This window comes from Acinonyx jubatus, chromosome B2, assembly GCF_027475565.1.
Source record: "Acinonyx jubatus isolate Ajub_Pintada_27869175 chromosome B2, VMU_Ajub_asm_v1.0, whole genome shotgun sequence".
Classification (NCBI taxonomy): domain Eukaryota; kingdom Metazoa; phylum Chordata; class Mammalia; order Carnivora; family Felidae; genus Acinonyx; species Acinonyx jubatus.
In genome coordinates this window covers 76,390,202-76,403,642 of record NC_069385.1, presented here as the reverse complement: position 1 = coordinate 76,403,642, position 13,441 = coordinate 76,390,202, and the positions used below count along the sequence as shown (strand labels likewise).

The window sequence follows — 13,441 nt, the reverse complement described above, 5'->3', positions numbered from 1 at the left end:
AAAAAACAATCAAGGCTTTGTACAGAGCACGTGCAATCTTTACAATGTAAAATTAGTCCTTTTCCCAACAAAAGTGATGTAATACTTTACTTGTAACTGCACAAAAGGATTTGGGAAATAAAATATACAAAAAACCTATCAAGAGCTTTAAGGAGTTAGGTGCAAAGTTATATGATATTTTGCTCTTACAAGGTAGATAATAAAGCCATGCTGGTGTGGAATGCTGTAATTTTGCTTTCTGGATTCACTATCACAAAATCAGTTCATTTAAACATTGAAAAATGACTTGGTTTTTATTCATGCACACATCCATTTACTCATCTGTTCAACATATTCATTGGGTTCTTCCAATGTGCCAGACAGAGTAATAAAATCAAATCAAAATTAAAGAAACAACAAAAAATGATCTTTTTTTGTCTGATGGTTATCTTCTATTTTGGACATACCGCTCAGTTCAAAGATTATCTCATAAATTGCATTTACCTGCAGAAAATGAGGAGGAACAGTAATAAACCTATCTGCAGGCAGATTCACTAAGGCAGATGTGGTTTCAGAACACTCTGTAAAACCCACGACTGTTTCACTAGTTATTAACTGGTAGCCCAATGGGCATGTACCACAGTGTTGGGTGGGGGGGAGGATTCTGGGCTTGGATTCTTGCTCTGTGGTTTGCTGCTTGTGTGCCTTTTCTTAGTCCCTCTGAGCCTCGGTTTCCTTCTGTGCAGAAGAGAACTAGCTGCACCAGTCCCAAAGGGTGGATATAATGATTAAATAAAATAAAATCCACAAAGCTTCTATTATTGTGCCCGTCTCAAAGTTGATGCTCAATATATTATAATTTTAGCAGTATCATTATCATGGCTGGGGTTTACAGGCTCAGAGAAATGATCGCCTCAAACCAAGGAACTCTTTTTTTCTCTCAGAAGTGGAATGATAAAGTTGATTTCAAGGAGACACAGATTGAAAATTAGTGTATCCCATGTACTAGCCCTGACCATTTTCTCTTGAGTTCTGCTAGTTCCCTCACTGAAGCACCCACTTATTATCTCCATAAATGCCCCCTCCACCAAGTACCCCATTCACTGACCTTACCTGTCACCATTATCTTTTTCTCTTTGTAGCTCAAACTTGTTTAGAGATAGCTTAACACAGGAAAGTAGTTAGTCCCTTTACATGAGTCAAAGAAAGGGAAGATAAATCAATTTTCTTTTTGCTTAGGGATAGAAATGATGAAAATGTGAAGAAGAGAATAGTAAGGACATAGGGATAATGGACCCCCCAAAAAAGAGGGACTTAATGATCCAAGCCTAACAACAGAAACTGATGCTTGGTTGTAGAGAGGACTACTGATTTCGTGTGTTCACCTCAATTTAGTTCACAGAATTATACAACACTAGAGCTGGAAGAGATGTCAAAAATAGTCAAAGCCCATCTTTTTAGAGATAGAGAAACTGAGGCCCAGAGAAGTCTCAGAATTCTTGCTGAAGGCAACCCAGCTAATTGCTGAAGAACTAGGAATAGAATCTAGCTTTTTCACATTTTCATTCCAAGAGAAATTTAAATTGACTAGGGTACAGAGTGTTTAGGTGGTTGATGTTACTTTGTCTTTGTTTGCTATTGTGTTTTTGTCTACAGTGAAAGAGATTCAGTCCGACTTTTAAAAGAGGTCTGGACCTGTGGGGATTTACATCATGTGCCTGGTGGTGGTGGTGGTGGAACCGTCCATAAATGCCCTGAAATGGCATGTAAAATTTTAAGTGGATGTCCATTTTTCTAGGAATAAAGTCCAAAGCTTTAACACAGTCTCGTAAGTATCAGTGAGCAAAACAAAGTTAATTGCAGTGGGTTGGCTTGAGACAAGAGTAATAAGACCAGTGATTTCCAAGCCACTGCAGGCTGGGATGCTTCCAATGCAGACATGGAGGATGTGGTGTAGGGTGAAGCTAGCTGGCAGAGTGGACTCTGTGGTCCTACCTTGCCTTCCAGAAGGGAGGTTCTATTTTCTACATGCTTTCCACATTAGTGTTCCACTCAGTTTGCTAAAGGGAAGACTTCTGCTGCTTGCAGTAGTGGGGGATGAAAGCCACTGTTTACCATATTCTATAAAATTTTAAGAAAGGTGTGGTCCTCTGCCCATCTAAGAAAAATAATTTTCAGTATTCTACCCAGAGCCCCTTCTCCTGACTATATCTGTTGTTCTATATTTCTGTGTTTAAAATCAAGGTATCTCTTGTCTTCCCCTCATCTTCATGAATGCCTGCTGGTGGCAAGAAAATAAGGACCAGAAATTGAAAGTGATTAGAAAAAACCTGAATCCATCCTGTCTTATTCCGTGAGGAAGTCAGAAAAGAAAAAAGAAATCACTTTTTTTCTTTCCTGGCGTCTCACAGGATGATCTTCATCCCAAAGGCCTAGGTGCTGCCATACCTTGTATTAGAAACCCCGAGTGGACTGTCCACCTTTTTCTTTTTTTATAACCTGAGAAAAATTCTCCCCTCCATTTTTCTCAGATAATAAAGAGTTGAGGGCATATATTTAGAAGCAAGTAGTTTTAAGTTTTATAGAATGTTCGATAACTTGGGATGGGGAAAAATGAGAACTAGCAAAAAGCAATAAAGCTTAGAAAGCAATATATTTGGTCATTTTCACCCCAAATTAGAACTTCATGCCCCTAAGACACAAGCCTAAATAATGTTGTTTGTGTTGCATTAACCTTAAGCTATAATATGGCAAAAGTAGATTACAGGAAATCACAAAAAAACAGTTATAACATTAGCAGAAGCTTGCAGGAGTATTTTGGCAAGCCATCACTCTTACAGATTCAGTTATAAACAACAGGATCACGGCCTGGGCCTGTGTGAGTTTAGACACAATTCTCATATAAATATATGACTTCAAAAATAAGTACCATAATGAAAAATGACTACCCCATAAGATATTTTATTTGAGGTTTGCTATTTCTCTTTTGTTTTTCACCCTTCACTTAACATATTTATGAAGGATGGGAGAGCCCTGGGGTTTGAGGGGTGGTGAGAGATCAGTTGGTTCAACTCTACCTCTCCTCTCTCCACAACTGTAACCATCTCTACTTGTCAGCATGGGCCTACTTGTCACTGAATAGCTGGGCCTATACCCAACAATTTTCTGGGTACTATAAATTATATTATTATAAAAGTATAAGATCATGTTCCTGTCTTCAAGAAATTTATCATCTCACTGGAAACCCTGGACATACATTTAAGCAGCTGTCAGTCATACTAAGTGGTGGCAGCCAGAGCAAGGAGTGATGAAAACACACATGTTAATCTTATTGCCTTCTTGTCATCCTTTACAGTTCCCAACATGAGGTGTATAACAGAGCTTGTTGAACTAGAGTAGCATAGATAATACAGTACTGGGCTGGGACATAAGGGGCCATATCTCTCATAGCAATAGAAGTAGATGTTTAAAATTAGAAATAGAAGGAATAGTCACAGGGATAAAAGTAACAACCATTTGGGGGGCCTGGTTGGCTCAATTGGTTGAGCATCCAACTGTTGGGTTTCAGCTTAGGTCATGATCTCACAGTTTGTGGGTTCGAGCCCCATGTCTGACTCTGTGCTGGTAGCTGCTTGGGATTCTCTCTCTCTCTGCCCCTCCCCTGCTTGCACTGTCTCTGTCTCTCTCAAAATAAGTAAAAAAAAAATTTCTAAAAAAAAAAAAAAAAAGGTAACAACTATTTATTTAGCATTTATTATATTCCAAGTACTCCTTAATATATCAACATCCATAAGGTAAACAATATAATTAATAAACAGATAAACAAACAGAGGCTCAGAGACATGTTTTGTCTGAGGTCCTAGAACCAGCACATGGAGCGGCTGAGCTTTCACATAGCATCTGTCTGATTTCTAAGACCATGCTGTGATCCTGATTCCTCAGTCCTTTTATTTCTTAGATTCCATAAATGTGTTAACACACCTATGATGATGCCTTCTTCAATTATGAAATATAGCAAAGCTCATAAAGTATGTAGTTATTTCTGCAGAAATTTTACTGACATCTAAGTATGTAATACTTTTCTACTTTTCATATTAATAGATCTTATAATGAGATAGAGAACCATAGCATACACCTTATTATTAGTTTCCAGAGATTCGTATCAAAGGATGGTACATTCAGAATAGATTCATAACTGGTAAATTGTTTAGCTATTTTATTTAGCTCTGATGAATGGAACATTGAGTTGAACTCAAGATATTTAAGCATTGGGATGGATGAATTCAGTGTTGGTGGGTGAAAGCAGATACAAATCCAATATATTTAATGATACCGTTATAAGAAAATGACTATAAACTAGTAACATCTATACACATTTCAAGTATAACTTTTAAATAGGAACAAATACAGTCGACTCAGCCTTCAGTCTGAGGAAAGTGCACCTATTAAGGTCCCATCTGCTGCTTGAAGAAAGTCAGCTGAAGGTGCATTCACTTCTGGATGCGGCAACAAATTAATGTAATGCCTGGGTGTGTTCAGCCAGACCCCATAATGCCAACTTTACTTACTTTTAGATTATTACATTATAGACGGAACCTTCCACTTTAGGTATCCAGCCTCTGGGACTTGCAGCATCCCAAAGGGGTCAGACACTACAGTTATTAAAAGCTGGTTTTGGGGTGCCTACATGGCTCAGTCAGTGAAGCGTCCGACGCTTTATTTCAGCTCAGGTCATGATCTTGCGGTTCGTGAAATCGAGCCCCAGGTCGGGCTCTGCACTGACAGAGTGCTCTCTTGTGCACTCTCTCTCTCAAAATAAATAAATAAACATTACTTTTTAATTTTTTTTAAAATTTTTTTTCAACGTTTATTTATTTTTGGGACAGAGAGAGACAGAGCATGAATGGGGGAGGGGCAGAGAGAGAGGGAGACACAGAATCGGAAACAGGTTCCAGGCTCTGAGCCATCAGAGCCATCAGCCCAGAGCCTGACGCGGGGCTTGAACTCACGGACCGCGAGATCGTGACCTGGCTGAAGTCGGACGCTTAACCGACTGCGCCACCCAGGCGCCCCAACATTACTTTTTTAAAAAAAATGCTGGTTTCTGGGCTGCCTGGGTAGCTCAGTCGCTTAAGCATCTCACTTCTTGCAGTCTGTGTTTGAGCCCCGTATCAGGCTCTGTGCTCATAGCTCAGAGCCTGGAGCCTGCTTCAGATTCTGTATCTCCCTTTCTCTCTGCCCCTCCCCTGCTCACGCTCTCTCTTTCTCAAAAATGAATAAACTTAAAAAAAAAAATAAAAAAGCTGGTTTCTACAGATTGAATGTGAAAATTAAGGCTGACTGTAGAGAAGGGATACATGGGGCCACTTAGAGAACAAGGGAAAGGCTAAGGTTCTGCCTCAAAAATCCTGCATTAGCTTCCTTTTCTAAAGGATATCAAAGAAAATGACATTTCAAATGGAGAACTCTTTTCCAATTCTTATAAGGAAAAGAATATCCACTTTCTCCTGTGAGATTACAGAAGCTCAACTGGGAAGAAAGGAGAAAGCAGAGGGCGATACTGGAGCAAATAGAGCAGCAGCAAAGGCAGGAGGAAAGGAAGTTAGCTTCCTTGCTTTGGCAACCGTTTTGTGTTTGTCTTTGAGACGTCCTTTAATTTCTGAAAATGCAATGCTCAGTGGCCCTTCTCCTAGGGAAGTAAAAGGAAAGAGCAAGCAAATGACCTTTATTTCCTGAGCTTACTGTCACAGGAACCCTTCACAAATCTGAGCTTTCTATGCTATATATATGCACAATTTATGGTAAAGGTACAAGGTTTCTAAAGTCATTTGACAAATGAGAAAGTGATGGTAGCAGGTACCAAGAAACATACCTGAGCTGATTCAATGAAAAAGTTGAAAAGAAGACCAAAGCATTTTCCAGAACACATTCCTAGTTTAGCTTAGATAATTACAGTCCTGTGGGAACATATGGTTTGGTGTAAACAGGATGACTTAACGAGACATAAACTAGTGTATTTTCGTTGCTGCTAAGGATTCCTTTCCAAATAGGTTACAAGAGTGTTCACTCTTGTGTAAGAAAGGCAGAAAGACTCCAGTGAGTTTGAATACTGGCCTCCCTTACCTTTCTTTGAGGCTAGAGCTTTCAGAGGCAAGGAAGGGGGCCACCCACAAGGATATAGCTGACTTCCTGAGACGCAACTCAGGGGAGGGGGTGGGCTGCTAAGTTCCAGAGTGGTGGCTCTTTTTTTTAGTGCCAGGCCTTAGAAGTAGCAGATCAGGAGGGCAGATGATTAAAAGGATGTGAGGGGAGACCCGGAGCACAGGTCTCCATTACTAGCCTGGCATAGAGGGAGTCAAAATATCAGGGAAACTGTCCACTTTTGAATTTGGCAAAGTGTTTTCCCAGATATCTTTTTCCTGATTTTCCTGGACTAATGGAGACTGGTTACTTTAGGGGAATGAAAACTTGGTTGAGAAAAACACACAGACATTGTTGTTTCAGTATTTATCCCCAAACTGGCAAACAGGAAACAGTGTCACACATGCAAAAGAAGGTTCACTGAAAACACCACTACCTGAGAAAGCAGTACCTCAAATGCCACCACATGAAATTACTATACTAAGAAAGTCACATTTTCCAAGTCTGATTCCTAATATTAATGTTCAACTGGAAAAATATATGTAAATTTCCAAGAAACACTTCCATAGAGGGAAGTATACGTTAACACTATAACTGAATATCACACAGTTGGCTGAAGTTGAGAGAGAAGCGTTTTGGGATGAATTATGGAACACAAGGTATCCATGTCTAGCAATTAATCTCTAAAGTCCTTCGCCAAAGTTTCTCTTCTCATCTAAGCTGACAAATGCGTTTTGGGATTTGATAGCCAGAAAAATCCTTGGGAGGTCTTTTAAGAGTAATTTTTCTTAGAGGAGGCAAAGTAGTAAAGAAGGCAAGGTGAATTGCCTTTAGTATATCTTTGACATGCTTATCTTTTTAATGAGGTAACACCACATTGATCTGCAACAATACAATTTAAATGGAAATTTAAGACATATTACACATTTTGCTGTCTTTCAAAATGCAATGCACCAAGCCTAAAAAGATTTCATCTAGCATAATTTAACCTTTTCTTGATGACCCAAGGTCAGTATTATAAATTACCTATTAGTTGTGTGATCTTGGGCAAATCACCTGAACTCTCTATGCTTCAGTGTCCTCATCTTTACTATGAGAATTATAGAACACATCTATCATACAGAATAGTGGTGTTGGATTAAATGAGATGATCCCTGCAAAAGCACTTAGCATAGAGCCCTTTATGCCATTAAGAGACCCAAAATGGTAGTTACTGCTTCTTTTTAATATATTTCTCTGCTCATGATTGTGACCTAGAAAACTAAGTTGACCCATGAGTTTAACTTCTGAAGTTACCACTTAAAATTTCAAACTTATATTTCTCTTTTAGAAAAAAAAAAAAGATCTAACTCCCATTTCTTTCAATATGGTAGACTTGATGTCAGCAGCAGCCCTCAGTATGAAAGACTAAAAATGCTGAATAAATATTTTAAAATCTTTAAGTACATAGTTGAATTGTCAGGAGAATAACCAAATCTTATGAGGTAGGAAAGAATTCTGAAATCCCTTGGTAAGCCAGGTCTGAAGAGAGGGTTTTCCCAGAGGATTCTGCTCATCCTTGAAGGTCTGGACTAGAGCATGAGCTTTTTAACCTGTGGAATGCTAGGGGTCTGAGGACACACCTGTGGCCCTGTAAAATAAAAGCCTGGATCAGAAGCCTTTGGGATCCCTGCCCTTCCTTCTCTGCCGTTCCCCCACAGTAAATGAATTGGAAAAACAATCTGTCTTCCAGGGGCAGGAGGGTGGGGGGAAAGACACCTCTGAGAATTCCTTGTCACAAGCCTACTCTTAGGAACGTCTGAGGATGGAATTCATACTATTTATGGGACCCCACAAACAATCCTCTCTGCAGGACTATACTTTCAACCCAGGCCTCAAAGAGCTCCCAGAGATAAATACCAAGGAGGAGCTCAAAGTGACTACCACTTACCCACTTCGTGAGCACAACTTTCAAAATATTTCTGTGGCTCAGTTTCCTCATGTAACAAATGTAAATGATAATAGTAATTATAAAAAAAAAGTTATAAAAAAACAAAACCACAAAAAAGCCAAATTTATTAATGCAATTTAAAAGATCTGAAAATTGGTCATTAGGGCTATGTCTAACTTTTTAAAGTGTGGTAATGGTATTATGGTTATTTTTATTTTTATTTTATTTTATTAAAAAAATTTTTTTTTAACATTTATTTATTTTTGAGACAGAGCATGAACAGGGAGGGTAGAGAAAGAGGGAGACACAGAATCTGAAACAGGCTCCAGGCTCTGAGCTGTCAGCACAGAGCCCGATGCGGGGCTTGAACCCACGGACCGCAAGATCGTGACCTGAGCTGAAGTTGGACGCTTAACCGACTGAGCCACCCAGGCGCCCCTATGGTTATTTTTAAACTGAGCTTTTAGATATACATATAAAATATTTATAGATGAAAAAATAGTACTTATAATGGGGACTCTTGAAAAGATTACAAGAATTACTATGTATAAAAGGGCTCAGAAGAGTGACTACCACAGAGTAAATATTCAATAAATATTAGCTATTATTAACTGATACGGGAAACAAATGAAGAGAGTAGGATTTGACTTTATAAACAACCTGATTCCGCTTTTGTAAATACAACTGCTCTCTTTCTCTCTTCAACTACCCTCCTCCCGCCCAAGTATGCCTGCAAAGAAAACACTGGAAGGAAACACACCAAAATGCTAACTCTGTAGGAGGGGAAATTTATTTTCCTTTTTAGACTTTTAAGTTTTAAAATTCCCAACCATCATTATATATTTGCTTTAAAATTAGAAAGAAATACTTTAGGAAAAAAAAAAGACTCCTGTTTCTTCTAGTTGAATCCTGGTACCCCCCAATGCTAGCGTGCTCATTTTCTTCACGGAGATCCAGTTTAGCCACATTTCCAGGTTAGTAGGTAAGATAAGAGAAAGATGTCTAAAGGAAAAAAAAATATCGGAGGGAAAATTAGCAGGTTCCCACGTCATGGAGGAGAGAAATAGTTTCAATATTTCTGTGCAGAAAAACAGACTGGCTAGGTGGCATTCACAGTAAAAGCCAACAGAGGCTTGGGGGTAAGGAAGAGGAGGTTTTTATTCCCTAAGGTTTAACTTGCTTAGCTTCTGTGGTTACGGCCCACAAAGTCAAGATGCCCTATATGTATAAAGACAAATATTTGAATGATAAGGACAAGCGACACAGTTAAGTCTGAAAACAAAATCTACTTTAAAAATAAAATATACGATTTGAAGAAGGAATAATAAGCCAAAGTCACCTTTCTTGTAATTTAGATATATTTTAGTCTTTATGAATCAATCTACTGTAACAAAACTGTCCCTGGAGTGCTGTCATATTTTCTGCTTGCCCAGCACCTTCTGAACACCCTTGAAATGTTCGAGGAATTTCTTTCTTTATTGGTCCTACTCTCCTAGGTCAGAGGCAGAAAACTGGTTTCCCCCGCCTTCCATGAAGCCAGGGCAGCATTGTGGGACCAGACTCCAAACGGATGCCTTGCTCAGCACTTAGCTTTGAAAGTAAGTAACCTGGAAGATGAAATATGGAGAATCCTGCGGTGACCATGGAGGGAAGTGTCAGACTTTCTGAGGGCAGCAGGGTAGGGTCACCTGGAAAAGTGACATAGTGACATTTTCCCCAAAACAACCTAGGTGGCACACTGTGCTCTTCCTGGCTGCACATGTAACTACCTACCAGATAAATTCTGCTTTGCTCAAACCAGCCAGGGTGGAGTCTGTTGTTTCAAAGAAACAACCAAAAATTAGGAATGGTGACAAATGCAACCTCTAAAATGTAAGGAATAATAGTAGATGCCCCACAGAATTACAAAAACATTAGATAACTAGTACTTGACTGGTAGGTCCTTTGTTCCTACTAAGTAGAGACTAAATTCCCATTACAAGTGGGGGAAATTTTCCCAGATCTCACACAACTTGTAAGTACATGGTACAACTGGTATCCAAATCTACATATTTCTGGCTCCAGAGTGTGAAATCTTAAAACTGACATGGACTTCTCCCCTGACACAACCCAACAGGGGATATAAAACAAAGATCTAATGACACTGCAAAAATACTTCCTGAAGAGGAAAATCCCAGTTGCTTTTACCCAAGCCCTTTTTCAGGATGATTTTCAGTTCACTTTACTGTGGCTTCTAAACTGAAACACAGAAATGGAATGGAATCCACGTGAAAAGTGAGTAAGGATGCAAAATTTGGTTAGATGTTAAAACAGATCCTGGGAATCACACATAGGAATGACTTTCTTTTTAAAGCCAATTCCTATCATTCACTAAAAACAAAACAAGACTACAAACCTCTCAGGGACATCTGAGAACATTATTAATGATGTTACATGTATCATAAAAAGCAGAGGAACAGGAAATAATATGAATTTTTAAAAATACAGTTCAACTATATCCTGATTTCTGTAATCAGCTCTATATTGCAAATTGCCACTTCATCATGATAAATTTGCAAATGTATTGGGAAGCTTAAAAAGATCTTTCAACACCTGTTTTAGGGAGACCAACCACCTTATATTAGCCCCTCTACACATTTAGAAAACAAGATTCATTTATCAAGTCTGCCTAAATCTTAAAACATGAATGCATTCAGTGATAATTTTATTTTGCAGAGTAGAAAAAAGCACAAGGGAGCTTCTAAATGTTGGCTCTCATTATACTTCCAATTATTTCAATTATTTCAGATTATGCATAAGGCAATTTCCCCTTTGACAAAATGCTGGATAAAGATATCCAAGGGAATCTAAATAGCAGCAGTCTTTGTACATATGGTAAATTATGTTCTTGGGGGGGAACAAAAAGCTCTAAGTTAGGTAATGTAATATGAACTTGCTTTTCTTATGGAAACACTATTGCAACAAAGCCTTGCATATTTAAACCTAGTCCAAATTTTATATATAATGACTATAAACATCTCATTTAATCAACTGTTCTGCATTATTTCAAACATAATTCCAAAAAACCAAAATGGCAACCAAAATAATAAAACTATGTCTACTATGGTTCCTGCTTGATTTTATGATAAAATCAGAGGAAAGGGGAGCCTGGGTGGCTCAGTCAGTTAAGTGTCTGACTTTGGCTCAGGTCATGATCCCACACGGTTCATGGGTTCGAGCCCGGCATCAGGCTCTGTGCTGACAGCTCAGAGCCTGGAGCCTGTTTCAGATTCTGTCTCCCTCTCTCTCTGCCCCTCCCCTGCTCATGCTCGCTCTCTCTCTCTCTCTGAAAAATAAAATAAAAACATAAAAATCAGAGTATGAAGAAATGACATAATCAGAACCATAGAAATAACAAATCTTTCTTTAGGTAAATATAAGATGTCCATTTAGCCTACAAAGGATTTCTTACTTCATAGGAATGAGTGGCTTTTCAATAGCCATGTTTGTCCTGCATGACCTTGGGCCCTAATCACATCTGATAGAGATAAACTCTCATAAAATGGAACTGTCTGTCTCATCATGGAACTAAGACTTTTGGGAAAAAAGGGTCACGTAACTGCTTTTTGAGAAAATATCATTTTTACTAAGCTCTTTTATAATTAAAGACTTAGATACGGGCTTTCTAAAACAAACAGAATATTTCCAATTTTCTTTAAATTTTTTTTTTTTAGTTCTAAATGTTTATTTATTTTGAGAGGGAGACAGAGAACATGAGCAGGGGAAGGTCAAAGACAGAGAGAGATAAAGAGAGAGAGAGAGAGAGAGAGAGAGAGACAGAGAGAGAATGAATCCCAAGAAGGCTCCATGCAGAGCTGGACATGGGGCTGGATCCCACAAACCATGAGATCATGACCTGAGTCGCAACGAAGAGTCGATGCTTAACCAACTAAGCCACTCAGGCGCCCCACCAATCTTCTTAAGATTCCAGCTCCTCAACACCACTAACTATTCTTTGAACACTGACAGTATCTCAAGTGTTTCAACACTAGAATCTTTAAAAAGATGAAGATAACAACATTTACTTCTTCAGCATTTTCCATCCATCCTTCCAACCCTCAGAATGTGAATTCACACCACCACCAAGCCTCAAGGCTTTGAAATAAATGGTAACCAAACTGAAAGACAATTAATTATGGTGTATATATGAAAAGTTTCCAACTCTATGTCAAGTCTTACATGTTATCTTACATATTATGGTAATAAAGTAAACTACACTCAGTCTGATGCCTTCTTGATTTGTATCCAGCTCCCTCCTGGCCCCAACTGTCAAATGGAGTCTGGCCATCCTCTAACACCTCTCTTCTCTAATTGGCACCCAGTATGTTCCCTTTTTTAAGGCTCTAAGGATAAGCCTTGGTCTAGTCTCCCATCTTGTGTAGAACATGTTTATTTTATTTTTTTGGTTTGCCATGTAATATTTTTAAACTATTTTATTTTGAAATAATTTTAGAGAAAAGTTGTCCCCAAAAAGTACAGAGCATACCCATGTGCACCTTAACCAGCTTCTCCTAATATTAACATCTTCTATAACCACAGAAAAATCATCAAAACCAGGAAATTAATAGTTGTGCAATATGATTAAGTAAACTACAGATCTTACTCAAATTTCACCAGTTTTCACTATCATTTTTCATTTGTTATATTTACATCCCGAATCAGTTTGGGGTTTATTGTTATGTACAGTGTGACATACGGATCTTTTTCCAAATAGCTACCTGATTGTTCACAGCAGCATTATTCAGAAAAGTAAAAAAATAGAAACAACCAAATATCCATTAACTGATAAATGGATAAATAAAATCTGATATATCCATACAATGGATTATTATCCAGCAACAAAGAAGAATGAAGCACTGATAGATGTTACAATGTGGATAAACCATGAAAACTATGCTAACTCAAGCCAGTTATAAAAGACCAGTCATCATTTTTTAAAAACTCTGTAATTTCAATTTGTATGTCCCCTTTCACCTAGGAGTTGTTTAGTAAGAGAATTTAATTAATATCTAGGTATAAAGGTGTTTCCCTTTATTGTTTTTGTTGGTAAACTCTGGCTTTTAGCATTAAGGAGTGTCCTTTGTCATGTTTAATGCTCTGTGGCTTAAATCCTATGTTGTTTGATACCAGAATCACTAACGTTCCTTTTTGTTTCCATTTATACACTACAAACTTTTGTCCATCCTTTGTTTTTAGAATATGTGAATCACTGTTTTAGCTAGGTATCTGATATAGAATATATACTTGGGTTTTACATTATAAGCCAAATTGTAAATATTTTTCTTTTAATAGGCAAATTAAACCCATTCACATTTATTGTTAGGACTGATATGTCAAGCCACACATCTAACA

General features: G+C 38.1%; 1 protein-coding gene across 4 annotated transcripts in view; it reads right to left on the bottom strand.

The window, feature by feature from the left end:
- Window positions 1–13,441, bottom strand: part of UBE3D (ubiquitin protein ligase E3D) — a 156,672-nt gene that overhangs the window by 31,927 nt on the left and 111,304 nt on the right. Inside the window, exon 10 of one of the 4 annotated variants that reach the window (XM_027057345.2) lies at window positions 8,819–9,052. The exons of the other annotated variants lie outside the window; for them this stretch is intronic. Coding sequence (XP_026913146.1) covers window positions 9,026–9,052 — 27 coding nt within the window. The 3' untranslated portion in view covers window positions 8,819–9,025. Of the gene's footprint in view, window positions 1–8,818; window positions 9,053–13,441 lie in introns of those variants that run through there. 4 annotated transcript variants of the gene reach the window in all.